The sequence below is a fragment of the Eulemur rufifrons genome, chromosome 15 (assembly GCF_041146395.1).
Source record: "Eulemur rufifrons isolate Redbay chromosome 15, OSU_ERuf_1, whole genome shotgun sequence".
NCBI lineage: Eukaryota > Metazoa > Chordata > Mammalia > Primates > Lemuridae > Eulemur > Eulemur rufifrons.
In genome coordinates this window covers 92,308,784-92,334,758 of record NC_090997.1, presented here as the reverse complement: position 1 = coordinate 92,334,758, position 25,975 = coordinate 92,308,784, and the positions used below count along the sequence as shown (strand labels likewise).

Genomic DNA, 25,975 nt, shown 5'->3' with positions numbered 1-25,975 from the left:
AATGAAGGGGATGACAAAATGAATATACTTTATTAGAAGAGTAACAAAATATTATTCTAATCACATTAAATGAAGGAGGAAACCAAAAAAAAAGTATTAATTTAAGGTATAAAATTTCATTACAAAGAAGTTAAATGATCCAATAGTTAAAGCTCTTAGGCTCTGTCTGAAAGTTATACTAAGCACTATGGGGATTGGGATATAAATACATAAAAAACATATTTATACAAAACACTGAAAACAGTATTTTACCTTCAAGAAACTTTTAGTACAGTGGAGTAGGCAATATATAAAAGGTAAACATGGAAAATCAAATTAACAGCAGCTTTCTACTCCATAGGCCAATAGTGAGCCCATAAAGACAGATTTAAGAGACTTTAGAGACTAGGATATAAATCTTTCAGCCTTTTCAGACCACTTTATCTTTTTCTTAAAAAAAAAACAAACCTTATTGAAGTATAGTTTACATACCATTAAATTCACCATTTTAAGGGTCTAATTCAAGCCTTTTTAGTAAATTTTCCAAGTTGTGCAACCAGTTTTAACATATTTCCATCATCCAAATAAGATCTCTTGTGCACTTTTATAGTCACTATTCCTGCCACAAACTCTAGGCAACCATTAATCTACTTATGCCTCTATAGATTTGTTTTTCCTGGACATTTTATTTATGTAGGAGTAGATTCCTGGGTCATATGATAAAATTATATTTAACTTTTTAAGAAACTGATAAATCGTAGTGTTTTGATTATTATTGTTAACTTCATAATCAATTTTGAAATCACAAAATAAAAATCTCTCCACTTGGTTCTTTTTTTAAAAAAAGACTTTATTTTTAAGAGCAGTTTTAGGTTCAAGTAAAATTAGAGGAAGGTACAGAGATATCCCATAGGCCCTTTTCCACACATACATAGACTCCCCCATCAGAGTGGGACATTTGTTACACATTCACACCATCTACAAACAAAGATGGTTTTATTTCTTCCTTCCCAGTCAGTATATCTTTAATTTTCTTTTCTTGTCTTATTGCATTTGCTAGGACTTTCAGTATAATGTTGAAACTGAGTGGTGAGAAAGGACATCTTTGGCTTGTTTCTGATCTTAGTGGGAAAGCTTCCAGTTCCTCACCATCAAGTATGATGTTAGCTACAGTTTTTTTGTTGATATTCTTTATCATGTTCAGGAAGTTCTCTTCCCATTTGTTTTTTGCTTTTTCAAAATTATTTTGGACATTCTGGGTCCTTTGCATTTACATATAAGTTTTGGAATCAGCTTATCAAATTCTATAAAATGTCTACTATGATTTTGATGGAAATTACACTGAATTTATAGATCAATGGGAGGAAGATTACTATCTGAACAATACTGACTCTTCTAGTCCAAAACATGGACTCTTTATGTAGATCTTCTAAAATTTCCTTTGGTGATGTTTTGTAGTTTTCAATATAAAAATTTATTTCCAAACTTTTATTATTGATGATATTGTGAATGAGGGAGAGAGATATGAAGATGCTCTCCTGCTGGCTGTGACTATGAGGAAGAGGCCACAGCCAAAGGGTCAGGTAGCCCTAGAAGCTGCAAAAGGAAACAGATTCTTCCCTATAGCCTCCAGGAGGAATGCTTTTCTTTTTTCATCATGATTACTATGATATCTTAGATTTCTAAAATTCATTTGCTTTTCTCGTGAATCTACTTATATTGGATATATTTTTGGAATTTCAAACTTGGATTGTTTCTAAAAGACACCAACTCTGCTCACTCTGACTAGAAAGAAAATATTTCCTGATCAATTAGATGTTTGGTTTTTCTTACATCTTGCCAAATTATACACGCACACACACACATACACACACACACAGAGAGGAGTAGGGTATGAGTCTGGTATGATGGTCTTGGACCTCTAGAACAATACTATCAAAGTGAGTGTGTGTGTGCACATGTGTACCATCCTCTATCTCCAAACTGGTCCGCTGTGGGATAAGTTCTAAAAGTGAGAGAATGCATTTAGAAATATTTTGTGTGGCAACTAGAAACTTCTGGGTCATTTTTATTATATTTTACAAAAGATTTGGTTTGCAACAGACTGGTGGAAAGAAACTTCTTTCATCATACATAGTGTGAGAGTCAATGTTTAAAAAATATGATAAGAAATATTTTGACTGCAAAGCCAGGTAAAAAGAGATTTGGAGATACAGGCAAAGATCACCTCCCATCTCTGGAAAGGCACTTTCCAAGATACCCAGAAATAAAAGGGGAAGTGAAAGCAACGGCTGGATGTTTGATCTTGATGATGCTCACAGTTGGGGAAGAATGCTCAGGAGTGAGATTCATAATGGCATGGCTGACATGTCCTCTGACAGCATGAGGGAAACTGTTCTATTATACATTATGTAATATATGAAAATAGGAAGTTGCAAGCATAAGGGAGTTACAATTATCTATGGGAATGTAGAGGCCAAACTACAGAAAACTCTCAGAGAATCTATATCTCTTATGAGTGATGCTTCTTCTGGAGTGAGTGCCCGGGGTGGGGGGCATACGAAGAGCACACAAGGGCTGACATGCGAGTTCCCGAGAACAGCTGGACAACTGAACCTATGGTTCTGATCAGGGTCCCTCTACAACCATAGCTCCTGCGGTACATGGCAGTGTTTCAGTAATGGAATTACACAGCAGCACACCTCTCCTTGAAGGGAAAGAAAGTCAATTTTCCTTGATGGTACACAATTAAATTTGTCATTTAATGTATTTAATTAAAATGATAATAAATGTTTTTAAATGAGAAATATTTTGAAGACTTTTTTTGCTTGATGACAGGCTTCTTTGGCTAGGGTCCTCCTTTCCTGCTGACTTTTACCTTTCTTCCCTGTCCTTATTCCTCCTCCCCACCCAAAAGTACACCCCTTCACAATTACGTTGACTTTAATGAAAATGTCTGAAGACTCTGATGGCCAATGATGTGAAGAAATGGGGAGTAGGGGAGCTGTAACTGGGGTACAAACTGCTATGCCTTGCAACACTGGTCTGTGGCTCTGGGAAAAAATGAAGTCTACACTGTGACTGCCCTCAGGCTGGTGTGAAGTTAAGAATCATGATTACATTCAGTTTTCTCAATTTAAAGAGTATCTTGTTAGCTTCAGAGTACAGTAGGGCCTGCATGGGTGGAGGTTGGTGTGGCCTTGGACAAAACATTGATAGGAGAAATTGAAGACGACACAAATAAATGGAAAGATATCCCATGTTCATAGACTGGAAGAATTAATAGTGTTATAATAAAATGTCCAAACTACCCAAAGTAATCTACAGATTCAAGGTAATCCCTATCCAAATTCCAATGTCATTCTTCAGAGAAACAGAAAAGATACTCCTAAAAATTGTATGGAACCACAAAAACTCCAAATGGAAAACAGTATGGAGGTTCTTCAAAAAACTAAAGGTAGAATTACCATATGATTTAGCAATCATATTTCTGGCTATATATCCAAAGGAACTGAAATAAGTATGTCAAAGAGATGTCTGCAGTTCCATGTTCCCTTCAACATTATTCATAATAGCCAAGATATGGAACTAAAGTGTCCATCAATGGATGAATGGATGACAAAAATGTGGTATATATACACACAGTGGAACACTATTCAGCCTTAAAAAGGTAGAAAATTCTGTCATTTGCAACAATAGGGATGAACCTGGAGGACATTATGCTAAATGAAATAAGCCAGGCACAGAGAAAAAAATACTGCATGATCTCACTTATATGTGCAATCTAAAAAGTTAAATTCATAGAACTAGAGAATAAAATGGTGGTTACCAGAAGCTGGAGGTTGTGTGGGTGGAGGGCAGTGGACAGGGAAAGGAGAAATGTTGATCAAGCGTACAAAGTTTCAGTGAGATAGGAGGAACAGGTTCTGGTGATCTATTGCACAGCCTGATGACTATAGTTAATAGTAGTGTATTGTATGTTTCAAAATAGCTAAAAGAATGGAAATTAAATGTTTTCCCCACAAAGAAATAGTATTTGATGTGATGAATATGCTAATTACCCTGATTTGATCATTCTACCATGTATATATGTAACAAAATATCACATTTTGCCCCATAAATATATGAAATTGTCAATTAAAAATAAAACTTCTTTTAAAAAAGATTACCTTGTCACCAAATAAATAAACAATTTGATATCACGGAATTTAAATTGCACTGTTTTATTTACATTTTTAAAAAATTTTACAGATCTTTAAATTAACTAAGTATGGGGAAATATTTGTGTTCAGTTAGAGATCACAATATATGGAGTCCAAAGAACCAGATTTTAAGTCCTGGTTCTATCCAAATTGCATCAGCTTCCTGCCCTTGGGTGAATCATTTATCAATTCCCTCATTTATGATGTGGAGATAAAGTATATGCTTTCTCTAATTCATAGAAGCTCAAGTACTAAAACTTGCAAAATCACTCTACAGATTAAATATTAATATTAGATGAAAGATATTCTAATAAGTTTTAGTGGTAATGCCATGTGAGTCATTACCTATTAAATGGGCACTTACTTTCACAATATCAGTTCAAAAGTATCAGAATCTCTTGTTAGTATAGTGAAAGAGTTTTTTGAATTTTGGAATTTTACTCTTACTATGGAAATCATTCAAGGACATGATTTAGTCTTAAATGTTTCTTCATTTTAAAATTCTCAGAATGATTTAACAATTTTGAGAAGAGAATCCTTGTTGGTGTTTTTGAGAATGCTTCTTTCCAAAACATCCTTCTTTCCTGCCTGGGTTCAGCACTAGCAGAGAAATAAAGAGGAAAATTTTGCTATTGGTACAGTGTAATTGGAGGACGTAGCTTTATGTGAGAGACAATGAATGATCACTGATCACAGAAACCCGGAGCTAAGCAACTCTTCCAGCGCAGGCACAGGTAGTGTTCCTCGCTCAGGCAGGAGCAGGGGACTCAAGCTCCCAAGGGCAGCCCAAGTCATTCTTTCCAAATGTATCAGTCAGAGAAGACACTTAGTTCCCTTCGGGACAGAAAGAGTTCAGGAGTTGCTTAGGGATAATTCTTTCTCGTGGAGTATGAAAAGGCATTTCCCTTCCATCAAAGATATAGGTTCATTTTGGTGAACAAATACGAATCCATACAGAAATGAATCAAGTCAGTCTGACTTGTTAACCACTGAAAATTGCTCTTTTTCAACATTTTAAACACTAAATCCTTAATTAAGATTTGTTATAAAGAAAATCTATCATGTAGCATACCATAGGTAAATCAAAAAGGATCTGTGTTAACGACAATTGTACATGTGGCAGCTGACATTTTTAGCATCTGTAGACCAAGAAAACCTACACATGGAAAAATATACCTGCTAATTTTTTTTGCCCACTTTTATTTTGCGATTAAGTATTTAATAATCAGGTCCTTGAGCAAATTACCAACTCTGATAAGTAAAATGAAGACCTATGAATCCAAAGCACGTATTTTTCTATTTTTATAGCCCTAGCCATCACATATGTTTAAGCAACAATCTTTTCCAGAATATTTATTTGAAAATACATATTTATCTTACCAACAGGAGCAATACTTACTTCTATATTTCTTCTGCACGATCTGCTTGCTCTCTTCCTTCTGCTCTTCCTTCCCTGACGAGGGCGCTCCTTCACTGTCACTGCTCATGGATTTTGCCAGATACCTCAAGCCCTTGGTCATTTGCCACCTCTTCCACACCACATTCCCTGCCATCTCTTTGCTCTCTGAACCCACAGAATTCTTTGCCTCTGGCTCTTTTACAGCACTTGCAGGCGTTTCTACTACAACATGACATGTGCATTACTAAGAAAGCTTGCATTCTATGAAATCACATGCAACAAGTAACAGGGCTTGCTTATAAGAGCACAGATTTGGAGCAGGTGACTCAAAAGTTTTGAGACTTCTTACCAGAGCACAGAAAAACAACCATTGGTACCTCAGAGGATGATGTAGGTAGCCCAGGTGAGTAGTGTGTCTGGCAGCTGCTTCAAGATATTAAAACTTAACATTAAAAAAAGAGGCTTTTAGGAGCTGAGACAATAGAAAAAGAAATGGTATCTTTGAACTAACTGGGGCTGCCATTAATATGGGCCCTGGAAGAAAGGCAACCGCCCTATGCTGACAACTGTGCTTGTGCAGGAATGGGGTATCCTTCCTGGGGAGGGAGCCCTGTGTGCAGGCACTTGTTCGAAATTGTACTAAAACAGAGCTAAAAAAGGGCTCTTGCTTGTAAAGTTGTAAAGCTGGGAGGTTTTTCCTTAACACTATATTCTATTCCCATCGTTCCTGATTCCTAGGCCCAGGAAAAACTGTAAAATCTACCATGACTTCCCCATTATACAGACATTTTCCCCCTACTTATCAATTTCAGGTAATCAAATTCATGTTATAATCTACATTGAATGAAAGGCAGTAGATAAGGTAATGCTTAAGAGTATGAAGAAATATCGAAATAAAAGACATTCAGTAGTCAAAAGCTGGTTCTTGAAAACCATTATTAAAATTGACGCACTCCCTAGAGCAAGACTGATTGAGAAAAAAAAAAAAGAGTTAAAGATAAAATTTACTCCAGTAAGTTGGACTTAGGTAAAATAGATAAATTTCTTGTAAAACACAGTTTACTATTGCTGACACAGGAAGAAACACAAAAACCAAATCATGAGACATATAAAGTACATATGAGTCTAAACTGATGAAGTTCAAGAATAGGCAAAATTAATTGATGGTGACAGACGTTAGACTAGTGGTTACCTTGAGGGAGGAAGTGACTGGGAGGCGAATGAGGAGGACTTGTGGGGCGTGGTGTTTTACGCCTTGATCTGAACAGTGGCTACTGAGTGTGTACATATGCAACAGATAATCGAGCTGTACAGTTAAGATTTGTGCCTTCACTGTGTGTATGTTACAGGACAAAGTCAGGCGCCTCTGAGTCCTGTTTTTCACTAGGCCCTGTCTTTGGCCTGCTCACTCCATTTTAGCGAAGAATCCTATGAAGCCAATTTACCCAGAGTCCACTCACCCTTGATATGCAATCAAGTTCCTCTTGGTAATTTCCCATCCACTACCTCTCCTGGCCTTATTGGCTATAAATCCCCACTTGTCCCTGTTGTATTCAAAGTTGGAGTTCAGTCTCTCTTCCCTGTTCCAGTAGTCTTGAATAAAGTTTTTTGGTCATTTTTAATGTGTCCAGTGTAATTTTCTTTACCTCTATGTTAATATACAAATTAAAAAAATAAACACTATAGCCAAAAAGATAAAAACTTAATCTTATTCACCTATATTTTTGCTAACATTACATTACACTCTATTAGAGGAGTGAGTACTTTAGAAGTTAGAAATATTTCAAATCCCAAATTTGTCACTTCCTAGATGAATGACTTAGGAAGAAAAAGGTGACCCTCTGAACTTCAGTCTCTTTATCTATGAAATGGGAATAGTAACATCTGCCTCAGAGTTGCTACAGGTTAAAGTGAGATAATGAGCATGAAATGCTTGGCACAGTGCCCATCCCAGGATCGTAGGGTTAGGGTGATGCTTGCTGTTCACACTGTTCCTATGAAAAGTTAAGAGACATTATTTGTGTAACAATTATTGAATTACATTCCTGAAGATATAAAAATGGAGAAGCATGATTTGGGATGTGGATGTCCTCGGCCTCTGTGGACAGACCAGTGTTGTGACAGAGGGAGCAGTCAAGTGGCTGTCAGAAGATGCTAGGGTCCAAGAGGGCCCCGTCTGCAGGCTGGCTCTGTCTCTGGGGATCTTGTGAACTTAAAAAATTATTGACACTCTCTGTGCCGCTGTCCTTATTGGTAAACTGGAAATAATATTATATACCTCAGTGGATTGATGTGAGCATTAAATGAAATAATTAATATAAAGCACAGTGCCTGGCCCAAGGCAATTACTCAATAAACTAAGTTAGTTTTATTACTGTAATTCTTCATGTTATTATTTGCTATCGTTGTTATCAGAAAGGCGATAGAATTATGGTAGCAGGCCTGCCTTCAAGTTCCATACAGCTACCTTCCAATTAGGCTTCACTCTTATCTCTGGTTTTATATTTACTTGTGTGTGTGTTGCGGGGAGGAAATGTAGGACCTAAATGAGAAAATGAGTGAAAGTGATTTGATAATTGAAGTGCTGCTCACACAGTTAGCTGAAATTGCGCGACTTTTTCCACTTCCTAAAGAAAAGAGATTCTGAAATGTTTCCTTTTTACCAAGCATGACCCACTGACTATTTTTTAAGAGGTGCAAGTAACAGCTGTGTGCTCTGAGGCAGCTGGGGTGGGAGTCACTGACCTTCTTCCACGGGTTTGGTTTGGCTTTCAGCCGCAGGCACAGGCACGCTGGCGCTCTCAGCTTCGCTTGGTTTCTGAATGAACCGGAGGAGGTAATGCAAACGAGCCTGCGAAGCCTACGGAACAAACACGAGCGGCCTTTTAAGCTCCTGAAAATCAGCAACCAGTATAGGCGGCGACATATTAACAGTAATCAGTCTGGAACCAGGGACATGTGAATTGAGTAGGGCGGTTTGAACCAGGCCAGCTCTTCTTCATTACCAAATAAACTCAAATTCTGAACCAGCCGTAATTTTGTCACAGTTGTATTTGAGAATGAATGAAGCAGCAGTCCTAAAACTAACAAACGGGGCATGCTCCTGAATCTTTTCATCTGCTCCAGTGCCGCTGAGTTGAAACACGAAGCACTTATATAAGTAACAGTGTTTCACTGTGGCGATGACTATTATCAAATACAGGGGCGAGAGTCGAGACGAGGTATGCATGTTCCACTAGGGGGCAGCGTGCTTTTATCTATCTAAGGATGTTCAAAGCTTTGGAAAGCGCACGGGAAACATTTTTATGCTTTCTTATGTGGAAGTGTTAAGGGCAGACGTGGATACAGGCAGGGCTGTGTAAACGAATGAGGTAACTCATAGGTTGGGTCTGTAAGTGGCACCAGCGTGTACTTTGCTTTATCAAGAGGGTAACATTTCACAATGTGTCCCAATGTGATCTTAATATCTGGTTAATCAATGTCTGATAAAATTCCAGATACCATTTCTAAAGGAAAAACTGTGGTTTGACCAGCATGACTCTTTTTTTTTTTTTTTTCCAGACCTTGACTAAGGATGAAAAGTAAAAAAATTATAGCTTTTCAAAGCCAGGTGACCTTGATTGCTCTTCCTGGCTCAGTTGTCTCCCAGGCTTGCTTCATGGCTCGGATTTCATCTGCTCGTTCTGTATCTTTTCTCACTTCAAATAATTCTGATTCACTGTGTTCAGTGACCAACCTCAAAATCCAGTACGGTTTATTTGGGTCTTCTTGCTGAGAGTGCATAATGGATGTCTGATAAAATAAAATAAAAGCCTTTGGGTAGGAGGTTTTCCTCCTTTCATAAGGGTCTGGATATTACCTTATGATTCATAATTTCACTGTTAGGTATTTTACTCAAGAGATATGAAAACATATTCACAAAAGACTTGAACAAGAATGTTCATTGCAGTCTTATTCATAATAACACAAAAGGAAAACACGTAAATGCCTATCAACTGAGGGATGGATAAACAAATGATAGTATATTCATATAATTGGGTACTACTTAACATTAAAAAGTAATAAACTACTGATGTACACCACAGAAAGACATTTTACTGAGAAGAAGTTGAGGACAAAAGAGTACATCTTGCATGATTCATTTATATAAAATCCCACAACAAGCAAAAGTAATATATAGTGACTGAAAGATCAGTGGTTACTGGGAGATGGAGCAGGAGGATGACTGCAGGGAAGTTTGAGGGTATTTCTGAACTTGTGGAAATGATCTATATTTCTTGATAGGGACATGAATTACCTGGTGAATACACTTGTCAAAACTCATTGAATTGTACAATTAAGATTTGTGCATTTCATGGTATAAAAATTTTACTTAAAATTGTACATAATTTAGAACAAAATTTTTTTTTTCATTTTTTTAGTTCTAAATTTTTTGTTCTAAATTATACTTATGCCCACTTATAGAATCTTGTCACAAAAATGAGAGAAGGATAATTGCTCATTTCCAGGTCTGCATATACTTGCTCTATATCCATTATGAAAGCTGACAACATTCTGATGTCTCCTAGGGTCACTTGAGTGGGCCATAGACTGGGAACAGGTTGATATAGGGCTTGACAATTTCTGCATAGGTGGGGCTCGTTGGTGGCAACTGGGTAGGAAAAGAGGCTTGAAACTGATGTGGTTACACTTCATTTTAGGTAAGGCTGAGACCGTGTCCATTATCCATGTCAAATAATGGGGCTGGGGAAGAGGGAATTGGCACAGGCACTGAATAAAGTTTTCATGTGCAGTTTGGTTTCAGTGTTACCAAAAAGACCTTACATCCTACAGTATTCCCCTAATATTCTTGTAAGGACCAAATTGCAATATTCCCCTAATATTCTGGTAAGAACCAAATCTCACAACTGGAAACTTTTTATTTCTTCCTTTTAAAACACAGTGTATTAGCTTTTATCATTTTTTAAATTGCTTGACAAATGAGTTTATCAGAAACTGTTCTGGGATCCAGTTTTGATGAGGGAAGGGAGCACTGTGAAGATACTACAGGAGGGCCACCTGTCTTGTAGGAATACATGGGTTGAGTTAAACTTATTTAGTTCACTTCCAAGGGTAGACTTCAGCTGGGAAATAAAATCTTTCAAATGCAAGTGGACCCTTCTGTAGTCTGGAATAACTGAGTCATCATCACTTCTCCTTATTTGCTATTAATAATTTTCCTTCATTGACCATTTTACCAATGATATCAACATCCTACTTAGTTAATCCTGCTGGAAACCTGGGAGATAAACTTCTTGCTCTTTAACACTCACTGTGGATTAATAACTACACCAGCCATGGCAGAGGCTGGATTACAACCTATGCTTTCTACCACTGTATCTATGACATCTAACATTAAAACTCTTTGTTTATCTTTAATCTCCTCCATTAGACTGTGAGTTCTTTTAGGGTAGGGACTGGATCATGTTAATCGTAGAGGCCCAAGTCCCAAGAAAAGTATTCTATACACTAAAAGTTCAGTGAATGCTTTTTGATACTGAACTGGAAAAGGAAGCCTGGGAAGATGTCCAAGGAATGTTCTCAGGGTATTTGGATGGTTGCTGTGATCAGGGAGATAGAATTTTTCAGTTTTGTCCTCAGGAGAGATAGGCAAGTAAGCAACCAATGGACCTAAATTCATTAAGTGACTCAAATTTTAAAAAATACCACACCTACCTGGGGCTCAAAGCGAGGTGCTTGTTTTTCTTTAGCTGTCTTTTCCTTCTCGGAAGACTTTTCTTTGCCTTTCCTTGTTTTAGAAGTTCCTGAAGATTTTTGCCCCTCACTAATTGTATGGGAATCTGGGCTTCCCAAGGTAACTGATTCCTCGTGTTTCTCAGTATGAGCTAGAGAGACATAAAAATGGAAACCAGTGAGTCATGATATATCAATAAAACCATTTCACATAAAGACAAGAGAAGCAAGTCAGGGAAAAATGGTTAATCTAAGAATTTTGTGTTTTTAAGCAAACATCTTCTATAAAAGTCTATTTGACTCCTTTTTATAACACTGAGATACAATTCATATACCATAAATGCACCACTGAAGTGGATAAATCAGTGGGCTTTGGTGTATTCATAAGGTTATGCAGTCATCACCACTAGCTATTAATAATTTGTTTCCTATCTGGATGTCTTTTATTTCATTTCTTGCATAATTGCCCTGGCTAGTACTGCCAATATAATATTGAACTCATTTATCTCTGCTCTAATCATTACTATTCCCTTCCTGGGGTAGAAGAACTCACTACTTTCACCTTGTGCTGTTAATCAACTCTGTTACCAGTAATGCTGTGTTGATTGTCACACAACTCTGTCACTGGTAATGCTGTGCTTATTGTAACAGAACAATTCACAATTTTGATGAATGTGTAAATCATCCAGAGAGCCTGCAAAATGCATATCTTGAGGCTTACCCTTCAGAGATTCCAACTATGTAGTTTGGTGTGGGACCCAGGAATCTACCATTTTAAAAATCACCTCAAGTGATTCTGATACAACTGGCCTGTGGATTGTATTTTGAAAAACACTGATTTAAGAAATCTATGCATTTTTCCCTTTTGTTAGAAATAAGTACTGCTGAAGGGAAGAAAACTGATCACTTAGAATTCAAAGAAGCTGAAGGTGCCTTCACAAGAGTGGTTCTCAAACTTTAGCCTGTATCAAAATCACCTGAAGAGCTTGTTGTCAAAACAGATTTCTAGGCACCACTTTAAAGTTTCTGATTTAGAAGATCTCTGGTGAGGCGCCCAAATTTAAACTTTTCACAAATTCACAGATGGTGCTGAGGCTGCTGGCCCCAGGACCATACTTTGAGAAACACTGGTTTATTTTTAGAAGAGTGTATTTACCTTTCGCCAACATGAAGGGCATTTGCCTTATGTTCTATTAATTCTTTCTAACAACTAAATATCGAAGCGGTGGCGGTGGGGGGGGGGCAAATAATATTTGTTGAATCCTTACTATGTGTCTTTCTTTTTTAATTCTCAAAGCTTCCTAGCAGGGCAGATTCAGAGAGGTTACATAATTTACTCAGGTACCCCAATGGATAAGAGTTGAATCAGCATTCAAATATAAATCATAGCAAAATTGCACTTATACCCTATGAATATATACAAATATTTTTTTAAAGAATGTAAAAAAAAATCAAATACAAGTTCAAAGAACCTGTCAGTTTCTTTCAAAATTGGAGTCTTGTTAAGTCACCCCATTAACAAAGTAAAATAGTAAGTGTAAAGAACCCAGATCTTATTGATTACTTAGTGCCCAGCTATTAGCTACTTTCAAATTGGGGGGCAGATCACCCTGAAAGACTGCAAAGAAACTGTGAGCACCACCCTTTTACAAGAAGGGAACTTGCCCTTTTGCCAATAATGCCAGCTGCTGAGAAGTGTTTTTCTGGGGAAAATCCTTTGGTCAAACAATCAAATGACTTGGAGGTAAATCCTGGACCAGCCACTGGACAGGTTAGTTTTGATAGGTTTATTACATCTTTTGAGCTTAAGTTTCCTCCTCTGTATAATGGAGATACTAAGACCATACCCGCGGTGCTTCAGATAATCAATATAGAGTATTTAAAACAGGCTCATACCTAGTATCACATATGCTGGGTTTTTAAGATGCTTAACAAATGTCAGCTGAAATTGAATCTCAAGCTGCCCCATGAAGTATTTCTGCAGCTTTCTTTTCTTACTACCCACGGTTCTCAGTATTTGAGTCATACATTTAGGTGTATTTGATTCCACTGAAATTAGCATATTATAATACTCAAGTTTACATTCACAAAGCACCTACTAAAGTGTCAGGCACACAGCAGTGTGTGCCATCCTCTCTCCTTACATTAGTAATATAGAGAATATAATAATTTCCATATTCTTTGATAAATAGCATAATGGAGGGTAACCTTTTCTCCTTTGTTATAAGTTCTTCGAAGGCCAGAATATCATTATATCCCTCATTTTAAATCACTAATTTCAGCTAATATAATGTTGAACTGATAATATGTACTCATCAGATTGTTTAATACGTAAAACTTTCATTCCACTTCATATACATATATCAAAACACCACATTGTACCTCATAATTATATACAGTTATGATTTGTCCATTTAAGACAATCTTAATAAAAAAGAACTGTATTTCTCATATACCAGTCTCTGATACAATTATAAAGCCATTAATTTGGAATTTGTAGTAATTTATACTTGTCCAACCAATGTTTCTCGAAAAAATATTCAAAATAATCCTTTCTCTGATGGAAAAAACAGTGAGTCCAAAGTTTGGAAGCCTAGGGGCAAACCCCAGATAGGCAAATAATTAGCCACATGAGGTTGGGAAAGTCACGCAGCCTCTGTGAGTCTCTTATGTAAAACTCTGGTTTGTTGAGACCATAAAGTTGATAAAAGGATACTGTGGGGACAAAAAAAAAAAAAAGAAAATCTATACGTGTTGAGAGCATATGTAGCATTAAGATGCAAGAAAAAAACATCTTACTGTTAAAAAATTATTAAAAATATGACTTCTTGTTATATATTCATGTAATTAGGAGACCTCTAGAGGAAATGATTATTGGAATAAATTAATATACCCCTTGCAGAGAGGAAGTGCTCAGGGAGTATCTGTTGATAAAATGAATTTAAAAAGCCTTTAACATTATGCTTTTAGGTCTCCTCTTATATTACCTTATACATATCCAAAATATAGTAGAAAGAAATCTTCAGTAGATAATAAAACTTATAAAAATTTAAAAATGCAATTTTGTTTTTATGATTAAAATTCAGTGCTTAGATTTTTTTATATATTCAGGAATCAAATCTGGTTGGGATTTGAACATTTACATATTTCTAAACTAGAATTAGAACAAAATATACATTTGTCAAGTACAATCATACTTGGTAAATATAAACAGAAAAATCCCTTTTTATACATAAGTATATATAAAGATACATATATGTATGTTTAATAATGTTTAGTTTCTTCAAAGACCTTGAATTGGGTACACCAGGCATTCATTGAGCCAAAGAAGGAATTAAGTAAAGGAAATGTTATGATTCTGCTAATAAAATTGGGTGGGACTTGAAACCCAATATTTTTGAGAATGACAAAGTTTATTTTTGTTTCCGTAAATGGATTAGAACTTCGAAGGCACAGGCCAGCAACATAAAAGTGTAACATATTGGCAAAAGGAATTTAAGATCACATCACCACTAATTACATATGAAGGCGAATGATATCACTAAGTGCTACTTGCTCAAGATGCTCCAGTCTTCTGTGTTCTTAAGTGAAAGTGAGCCATCTCAGTAAGCAATTTTTACTAAAACTTACGTACTGAAATATACTAAAGGTGGCACTGTTGCCTCATGTTAACCAGAGACCAAGCTTGCTAAAAATTTATAACGGAAATATCCTAGGTGGTACATAGCCGTATTTCAGGCCTTATTTTTTATCATGGGTTATAAAGATGTGAAATTTTTGAAAAAAATCAAATTATATGTGATATTTCTCATAGAAATTAAAAGTTGAGTTTAAATGAGTAAATGGAGCAACAATGACTTCTGGATGAATATAAAATTTAAATTAGGTCACCAACATAGTAATTATTAATAAAAAAGCACCTGACCGATTTCTTTATATAAAGTACTTATATTTTAAAAGTAAACTAAATTGATAATTTGAAGACATTAGTAATTGCATTTTTCTAAAATATATCTTACACTTAAAATTAGAACACATAGGTTGAGTTGTAAATATAACTGATGCATAGCAGCTGACATATTGCTATTTTTAATTTAATCAAATTGCCTAAACATTTATAAACGTGACGTTTAAGACTGATTCTTCAGAGTAATTTTTACCTGCTAGACAAAATGTGCTTAAATTAAACATATATTTTTGTTTCTCATAAACCATGCAGTAAAAATGTTGAAATATATAATCAATTAACAAAAGGAAATGCCACAAGATATAGAATACAAATGATAAGCAATATGTTTTAATAATTACACGATCAATTTACTATTAAATAGTTACATAAAATGTAAGTGCATGTGTGAACATTTAGAGGGACATACCTTTGGTATCACTTTTCTCTAAGTCTTTTAGTGCTTGAACAAACGTTAGCTGATTTTCAGTGAGAGGCCAACTGTTATACAACACCAAACACTGTATAATATACTTGTAACTCTGTGAAATAAAATGCAGTGTTTAAGAACAAGCAATAAGAATAGACACAGTATGTGCCTAATATAATTTATTATTCTAGGTACATGATAAATATATAATTTTCTGGATCATATGATCATAATTTAAATAATACCAGCTATTCTCCACAATTTTGTAACACTACAATTTATAAAAGTTTAATATCCTCACATCCCCACCAACACCTGCTACTACCCAACTTTCTAATTTTTGCCAGTGCAATTGGTATAAAGTGGAATCTCACTGCTGTTATATTTTGCATTTCTCAGATAACCAAAGAGTTTCAGTATTTTTTTCAAAGCTGTTGGCCTTTAGGGTTTTCTCTTTTTGTGCTGAGGGCACAAAAAATGGTCTCCTACATCATCTATTATTTTATTACTTTTATGGATTAAAATTTTACAATGAAATCTCCAATACATCTGGAATTTGCCTTTATTTATGCTGTTAGCTAATGATCTAGTTTTATTTTTCTCTATGGAAAGGTAATATTCCCAGCACTATCCACTCAACAGTCCATGTTTTCTCTGGTGATTTATGGTGTTACCTTTAATTATATATTAAATTTCCATGCAAATGTGGATATATTCCTATTTTGCTTTCTTCCATTGCTTCATTTTCCAATTTTTGCACTAATTAATACTATTTTTACTGCTATGGCTTTTTACCATCTCAATATTTAGAAATATTAAGATATACTTTGTTCTTCTTTTTCAAAGTTGACTTAACTATTTGTGAATTCTTATTAAGTCTTGTGAATGTCAGAGTAAGTTTAGAAAATTTCTGATAAATATAGTTGGAATTTTGATTGATATTGCATTGAATTTAAAAGTAAATTGGAGATAACTGGTGTCTTTATACCATTGTGTCACCTCTGTGAAAAACATGAAACACTTCTCTATTTATTCAAGTCATCTAAGTTCTCGAGTTGGTTGGATCATCTTCTATGTCCTTTATTGAAGTATTAAGTTTTTTCATAGAGAATTGATGCATTACTGGTTAATTCCTAGATATTTTACAATTTCGTTGCTATTATGAAAGGCATTCTATTCTAGTGTCTAATACATAGTGCTACTGTAAAGAAAGGCTACCAGTTTTTGTAAGTTACAGAAGCTGCAGTGTGGTGGTTAAGAGTATGGCCTCAGGGACTGGAGCTGTCTGCGTTCAAGTCCTACTTCATTACAAACCAGCTGTTTGGCCTTGAGCAAGTCACTTAAGCTATCTGTGCTCCAGGTTCCTTGACTGTTGAACAGGGATAGAATACTTCAAGAGTTGCACATATAGTGGTAGCATTCGTGGGGTGTTGGGCAGATGAGAGGGGAGAGAAGGCGATGGGTATATATACACCTAATGGGTGTGGTGTGCACCGTCTGGGGGATGGACACTCTTGAAGCACTGACTCTGGTGGGGCAAAGGCAATATATGTAACCTAAACATTTGTACCCTCGTAATATGCTGAAATAAAAAAAATTATAAAAAAAGAGTTGATGGGAGAATTAAAGATCTATGTGTATACACAGTACCAGATGCATAGTAGATGATGAGTAAGTAAATATATAAGTATTTGCTATTATTAATGTCTCTGACAATCTTGCTATTATACCATCTGTAAATAACTCAGTGATTATTTCAAATGCTCTTTTATTTATTTTGTTTCTTGTATGATTGATCTGACTGTGCAATGATAGTGGACATTCTTTCTTATTTGAATTTTAATAGGAATACACCTAAATTTTCTACATTAATGTAATGTTTTTGTATATAAGATTTCTCCATTAAGTTTAAGATTTTTGATATGTGACATTTACAGTTGAAAAGTTCTCTCCTATGCTAGTTTGCTAAGAGCAGTTTTGAGAAATCCGTAATAGGTATTGAACTTACATGTTTAAGGGTGATATATTTTCATATATTTTCATCTAGTCAAAATTACTGTGGTGACTAATACTGATACATTTTTTAACAGCAAAACACTTTTGAATTCCTGAGATGAATGCTACCTGATCACTTTCTGCACTGGTAGAATTGTTACCTATTATGTTCTTTGCAATTTTTCATTCATGTTTATAAATGAATTTTATTCACTTTTTTTGTGTTACTTTTATCTGTTTTTGGAATCAGGATTATATTAATCTCTTAAAAAGCCTTTGAAAATTTGTATAATTCTTTTGTTTTCTAGAACAATTTACTCCTTGAAAGTCTGTTAGAGCTGCGCCTATGGATTTTTGGAAAATGAAGACTTTGGATTATCATTTCAATTTTATTATTCTTTCTTGTTTTATTTAGATTTTCTATTTTCTTGTGAATCAGCTTTGCCATTCCTTCTCTCCTCTGCCCCCGGGAACTTACGTGTTCCCCCTCCCCCATAGGTTTTTTGGTTTTTTTTGGTGCCGATACAATATCTTTTTAATTAAAAATGAGACAAATCTTTTTGTATCTTTTGAGGTTTCCTTTTAATCTACATGCCTATATTATCTATTTAAATAATAATTTAAAAATGTTCACATAGGGACAAGACATAAAACTGCATCAATTGGATCCCAGATCCTCTTTCCCCAAGGGAAGCCCATGCTTGGTCCCCCATAGCTTTTGAATTTGTTGGCACAGAGTTGTTTATAACACTTAATTTTTTTTAAACCTATTGTCTGTAATTTCACCTCCACCCTATTTTTTGGTCTGTATTTTGTTAATTTATATATTTTTCTCTTTCTTTTTCTTGATTGGTCTTACTAGAAGTATGTCTACTTCATTAATCTTTAAAAGAAGTAGCTTAGAATTTATTAATCTGATTTATTTTTTGTTCCCCATTTCATTGATGTCTGTTTTCTATTAAAATCTGTTTTCTTTTATCTTTGAGTTACTATTTTGTTTTTTTCCTAAATTTTATTACAATAGCTTATCTCATTTGTTTTTGATTACTCATGCTTCCTAAAGAATTAATCTAAAATTAGCATTCCACTAAATGTTATTTTAGATGTTGCTTACAAATTTTGATTTATAGTTTTTTAACTTTTATTGAATCTTATGTATTTCATAATTTCTTTTTTGATATTCTTTTTAGCTAAAGGATTATTTAGCATACTTTCAGTTTTCACATTTATGGGATTTGAAACTATCTGTTAATTATTCTAGTTTATTGCATTGTGTCCAGATAACATATCTATATGATATAGATAGTATGGATTTTATTGAAGCTTCCATTTATTGCCTATTACAGGATAGTTTTAAAAAAATATTCTGTCTGTGCCAAGAAAAAGTATGTTCTTCATTTACTAGGTAAAGTGCTTTATATAGATGCCTAAGCTATTAAGTTTATACTTAGATTTTTCAAATCCTCACAATCATATTTATTTTGTTTTTCAGCTTGATCTTTCTAGTTTCTGAAAGGAATGTGTTAAAACAGTGGTCCCCAGCCCTTTTGGCACCAGGGACCAGTTTCATGGGAGACAACTTTTCCACGGGGCATTGCAGTGGGGTGGGAACGAGAGGGCTGGTTGGTTTTGGGATGATTCAAGCGCATTACATTTATTGTGTATTTTATTTCTATTATTATTACATTGTCACTTGCCACTCACTGACAGGGTTTTGATATGACTCTGCAAGCAATTGATTTATTATGTTCTCTGTGCGGTCAAACCTCAAACTTCTCTGCATTAGCAGAGATAATCTGTATTTGCAGCCACTCCCCAGTGCTAGCATCACTGTCTCAGCTCCACCTCAGATCATCCGGCGTTAGATTCTCATAAGGAGCGTGCAGTCTAGATCTCTGACATGCTCAGTTTACAGTAGGGTTCGCACGCCTGTGAGAAGCTGATGCCACCGCTGATCTGACAAGAGGCGGAGCTCAGGTGGTGATGCCAGCCATGGAGAGTGACTATAAATACAGATGAAGCTTCACTGGCTTGCCTCTGCTCACCTCCTGCTGTGCCGCCGGGTTCCTAACAGGCCACAGACCGGTACTGCTTTGTGGCCCTGGGATAGGGGACCACCGTGTTAAAATATTCAATTGATAATTGTTGACTTTCCTTTTTTTTTCCTCCATAGTTCTAATAGGTTTTTTCTTTTTATTTATTGTGTTTGGGTAGTTAGGTGCCTATATGTTAGTTATGCTCATATCTACTTGATTTATCTTCCTTTTATTTTTATATACTATCCTTTATAAATTATATGTCTTGATGTGTTAAAACTATCATCACAGGTCTCATTTCATATTTGCCAGGTATATTTTTCTTTGTATTTTTAATCTTTCTTTGGCATTTTGTTTAAAAGTGTCATTTTTGACTACTTTATATATCTTTAAAATTTTAGTCTTTTAATCGATTAATCTGTTTGAATTTATTGTAATTACTATCATATTAGGATTTAATTCTGGCACTTTATTTTCTTTTAATTTCCTTTTACTTTGTTTGTTTTTGGTTTCCAATGCCCAGGTCTTTTTTTTTTTTTTTCCTGCTGCTTTAAAATATATGCATTGTCCTTTTTTTCCTGTAGTTTTAACCACATACAGATTAGTTGTTATTAATATGTGATCTTTCATATGTGACCTTTATTATTAATACTATGTGACCTTCAAAGTTATATAGACTCATAACTCAACTGTAAAGTTAGATAATTACATCTACATTATTGAGTTAGTGTACAGATGATATTTGCCATGAATTTAAAGATCTTGGCACAGAGAAACAGTCAAGGATGTTTTATTCTTCAATTTTGGTTATACACTGGTGACCTTGTATATTACATATTGACAACTTTTAGGAAGTGGATTGTTTTATGTTACATTAGATATTTAGGAGCAGTCCAATTGAATACTTCTGTTTAATGTAAATATACCTGCTGTGGCACACTAGGAATTTCTTCTGTGGTGGGTGTACTGGTAGTTTCCTCCTCCAAAAGAGGCAGACCAGTGTCTTGTATTATATTTCCAGGTTTACCCTTATAGGATTTCTGACTTCCCAGGGCAGATTTCTTCTTAACATATACTTCTTGTTCTTTCTTGGATGCAGTGTGAAATAAAAGAACTTGTTTGCTAGCTGAATAGGAGAAATTTTAAGTTTAATTTAAAACACGTTTTATATATATATATATATATATGTATATATATATAATTTTTATTAACTACATTGGTTAGATCTCTTTATAAAACACTCAAAGGAATAGGTCAATTCTTTTTGTTTTAATGAGATAAAACCCAACACGACTGGCTCCTTGGAAACATCCCGGTCATAGAGAAATCTGCCATAATAGTATGTTGCCTGCACAGAGCAGTGCATATTCTGAACAACTATTGATTGCTAAAAGAATATATAACAATTCAACAGTTTCTCCTTTATTTTGTACCACTCAAATGACACTAAGCTATTAATAACATCACTGACTCTGACTTTCTTAATGTTTAATACCATTGTGTATGTCGTCACACTTTAAAAGACTTTCACTTTAATTTTTAATTTATATTTTTATTATTTTGTAATTAACAGATAATATAAGTACCCTTGGTATGAATCAAAAGAGAAATATGTTGGATATCATTAATTAATTCGTCAAACATGTATTGAGAGAACCTAAGTGAATAACACAAGGAAATTTCAATTCCAGCCATAACAAAATAACGAGCATTATACTGATTCTCCCACCATAAAAAATGATAAAATTGGATAAAATGTATAAAGCAAGTGTGTTCATTCACTTGGACAATATACATCTCAAGATTGTGGTCACTTTTATTTATCATTGGCTTGGAGGTCCCAACCGATGCCACAAAAAAATGAAAAACGTTATGGTTTTAAGAAGAAGTATCAACTGGAAAAATAGGTAAGATACTGATTTTGTTTAAAATGTAAATGCAAAAATGGAGAATGGAGGCATAAAAGCTAAAATATTTACAGTGTGTTTTGTCAAAAAAGCTAAAATATTAGCAATATTTTTTTCTGGGTAGCATGATTATAGAGAATTTCTTATTTTCTTGTTTACAATTATTTATTTTTCCAAATTTTATGCATTGGTCATGTTTGATTTTTTACAGTCAGAATCAAATTACTAAAGTAACTGAATAAACAATACATCTCAGAGTATCATTGTTAACGGTTATTTCAGAAAAATTTATTTTATTTATTAAATAACTCCCTAAGAATATTACATTGAAAATAATAACTTTAAAGTTTCTGTTAACTTTAATATGCAGAATATTTTCTAAAAATCATGAATTGGGAATGAAATAAAAGTAAAAAATTATTTCAAAATAATAAAAATTCTACTTCTTATTAAGAAAGCTCATGTAATAAGTACATTTTTCTCCAAGGTGAAAAGTCTTTAAAGTACACATATAACCAATCTATTAATTTTCAGAGCCAAATGTGACATGCAAATGCAATAGCGGCATTTTGATATTTTACTATAATATCGAGTTTTACATATTTAAGTGGTTACTTGCTATCTTGTCTTCATTTTTGTCATGTCATGCAAACATAAATGTCTATTTAGGAAAGCAAATATGCAGTTCAAAAAGGCACACTTACATTGGGAGCTCAGAGTTTTATCACTTCTCAAGAAGTTGAATGCTGGGATTATAGCTTGGCCTTTTCCAATGGAGCTCACCATAATTTCTTCATTTTCTAGCACCTGCAGCTTGATGAAAGCATCTGGTTTGGATGTGCGTACCTGTATCGTAACGGGTTGTGGTACTGCCACTTTAGCTGAATACCTGTCAAAAAAAATTAACTTTATCATCAAGTATATTAGTCTCTCCCTCAAGTCAGTAAAGGAAACGGTATAATTATCAGACATGATAAACCTAAAAGTGAGACCACCTTGTAAAGTCTGCTAACATCCTGGAACTATTAGTTATTATAGATGTTGGCAAAAGATCCTAACATTGTACAGTAAAACAAAAGGAGTATAGGACTTTTATTATCATCAAATCCCAAATTTAAAAATGTACCTTTTTGTTTAGACATAATAAGCATTCACCGATAATAGACTTAAAAGTCACTACACCCTGTAACAGATCTGCGAACTACTGTTACACTAACCCTTTCTTTCCATTACATAAAGAGCACAACTGGCAGAAGCAGTGCCCTTGGAAGCTTCACTGATAATAGTGTTTTCCTTGATTCACAAAATACAGAAAAATTAAAGTAGTACCCATACCCTCCATCCTCATCTTTTACCAACAGGTTGGAAACCTCTTGCAAAAAACATTGGAAATATGCACCGACCCAGGAGTGGGGAACCTGTGGCCTTCTATGTCCTTAAGTGTGGCCTTTTGACTGAATCCAAATTTTACAGAACAAATCCTTTTATTTTTAATACATTTTTGTTCATCTTTTATATTTTTATTTTTTAAATGAATGTATTTAAAATACCAAAGAATAAAATAAATTTCCACAAAATAATCCTCCTAGACTGACCAGCACAATTAGAAATCTTCCCACATTGACCAGCACAATTAGAACACTAGCTAGTAAGCCATAAGGGCTAAACCGATGGCTGCTGTGCTCATGATTTAGTTCTAACCTCCCCCGCCTGACTGGAGCCACTGCTGCATGAGGCTGGTTGGCAAGAGTTTATGGGGGTTGAGTACACAAGTCTGTTATCAGCTTTTGACAATGGTACACTGTGTTTCTGTCTGAAGTGGAATTTGTGAATAGTTGCACAGCTCAACAGTATTTTTTAATTCTGTCTGCCTAACAGCCCATCATGTCAAAGAAGACCAAGAAAACATTGAAGGAAGAAAACAGATTTTTTTAATGAGGATTGGGAATTGCAATACTATCTTATTTCTGCTAAAGAATGTTTAAAGTCACAAAGAATATTTAAAGTCTCAAAGAATATTTAAAGTCAAATAGGATGACAAAGAAAATATCATTATCATTATATGCAACCTTCTAGGCTTGATCCTATATAATGCCCATATAATCACATTACTCTAAATTGATGGTTTCCAAAAGAGCATAGAAATTCAAATTAAAAACTGACTCAGGATTTTATTGCAGAATTGATTTTTATCCTAAACTATCAACATTTTAAAAAGAATGCATTTTCCCTTCGGCCATATACTTGTACCTGAATAAAATTTTCTTATCATTGGGTATGTAGTGATCTCTGATTTCCCTTATAGTGAAGGTATTGTATGGAGAGTCCCGAGAGAGGCATGGGAGTGGAGTGTACGAGCCAATGAGGCGCAGTTTCCATCGTGAAGCTGATACATACGTGTCACCCGTAAATACTTCAGCCACAAATGTGTATCCCTTCTATAAGAAAGAGAAATTATGCAGAAATGAGTAATATTGTTACTAGCCTCTTAAATGTACAATATATCACAGTACTAAATGTTTTATTATCCTGATACACGTACAGATCCCAAGATTTCTCAATAAACAGTAAAATCCCTAGCATTATGTTTTGAAATTCCTCTTCGAAAGTGCCATCTTACGTGTTGTCAGGCAAATGATTAACATTTTTCTTTGTGAAATTAGTTGAATCAAATCTTCCATCCGTTATTGGACTATTTGGCCAAGCACCTGCCCTTACGAAGACTGTTGGGACTACTGATGTTTATCTCCACTACACTCATCAGTCACCTAACTGCCATTGCAGTAGCATTTCCATATTTATATCTACATCCTTCCATTCATAAAAGTCCTTCCAGTAAAAAAAAAAAAAAAAAAAAAAAAAAAAAAAAAAAAAAAAAAAAAAAAAAAAAACATTTTTCTTTGTGTAGTTCCTTAACTATATTTAAAGTGCTTAACTGTAGTAGATGATTACTGTTTTTTTCCTAATTCTTCTAATGCTTCCAAAGGCAAATTTTTATCATTGCATCATCCTAAAGTGGTCCAATAGCTTCTGATTTGATTTTCCTGTCTCTCAGATTCATCTTTCTAAAATACTGAAGTGAGAAAAGCCTGAATTAACAGCTGATTTGATTCCTCAGAACCCAGATGTACGGTTGGAAATGAGCTCCTTAGGGTGGAGAAAAGCAGCAGCTAAAGAACCTGGGAAAGTGCCTAGTTTATGGTAAGGAGCAGCTTGGTTCAACACAACTGGATATCTGGGCAGTAAGTCCATGAACCAAGAGCATGATATCATAATAAGATGCAAAGCCTCAAAGTCATTCTGAGTTTATAATTTCAGACGCCCCTACTAAAGAATAAAAAGGTAGATTTGTCTTCCAATTGTTCTCTGTTGAAGAGGAAGTTCTCTGACATATTTAGATTTCCAGAAACAAAGATTAGATACATACAAGCCAGAATAAATAAAAAAAAATAAATAGACATCTAGGAATATTAACTCATAATGAAATGAGAATTGGCAACACCAAGAAGGACCTTTTGATATTATGTTTGGAGTGAGTAAAAAAGGAAGATAAATCATATATGCTAAAGCATTTTTACTTGCAAAGTGTAATGCACAGATTTGTTGCTTTTTTTTATTTTTTGAGCTTATGGTACTAATGCATTAAAGAAGCAAAACAAAATTACAGGACTCCTACTTTGTGTTTGTCCAGACTCAGAGAATAATTTTAAGAGAAAAAAAGTTATAAAATAGTGGGATAGATATCAGTAAGTGAAAATCTATAGCTAAACCAGTGATAGGATTTTAAGATAGAACCTGGCTATTATAAATGGATTCAAGACTCTCAGAGTAAAAGAGTTATACATAGAGTACTGAGTACTGAGAGATCTCATAGATGAGTATTCTGAATTACAAAGACATTTTGCGGTCTTTAAGGAATTATGAGAAAAACAGAATGAACAATTTTGATTTTTCAAATTGAAGAAGAATATGTACTCTGCAACCACACACTAGTAAATTTAATAGTGGTCCTTATCAAGGTTCTACAGCAGATCATAAAAAGGATGTCTCATGAGAGAACGCAAAAGAACAAAACAGATTCTTAAAAGCCAACCTGAGTTTATTGGGAACAAAAACTTCACTTTTCAAAATAAGATTAGAAGACACAAAATCAGGTAAATATTGCAGGCATGGTGTTATGGATTTCAGCAAGGCATACGTCAAGGCCTCTGGTGAATTTCATATGGGCCAGAATGCCTCTTGATGAGTTAGACACAAAATTCCCATCTAAGGTTACCAGTTAGGCACTACCTACCCAGCCAAAGACGTTCAGTTGTCTCTTGAGACCACAATGTCAACATGCCTTGCA

General features: G+C 34.7%; 1 protein-coding gene across 6 annotated transcripts in view; it reads right to left on the bottom strand.

The window, feature by feature from the left end:
* Positions 1–25,975, bottom strand: part of ADGB (androglobin) — a 131,352-nt gene that overhangs the window by 5,750 nt on the left and 99,627 nt on the right. For 3 of the 6 annotated variants that reach the window (XM_069488834.1, XM_069488830.1, XM_069488831.1), the window contains 8 exons: positions 23,878–24,065; positions 22,332–22,516; positions 20,647–20,846; positions 15,690–15,801; positions 11,296–11,465; positions 9,196–9,372; positions 8,326–8,440; positions 5,581–5,802 (listed from right to left, as the gene is read on the bottom strand). In XM_069488834.1, the coding sequence (XP_069344935.1) occupies positions 5,581–5,802; positions 8,326–8,440; positions 9,196–9,372; positions 11,296–11,465; positions 15,690–15,801; positions 20,647–20,846; positions 22,332–22,516; positions 23,878–24,065 (1,369 nt within the window). Of the gene's footprint in view, positions 1–5,580; positions 7,229–8,325; positions 8,441–9,195; positions 9,373–11,295; positions 11,466–15,689; positions 15,802–20,646; positions 20,847–22,331; positions 22,517–23,877; positions 24,066–25,975 lie in introns of those variants that run through there. The other 3 variants (XM_069488829.1, XM_069488835.1, XM_069488833.1) reach the window with 3 other exon arrangements.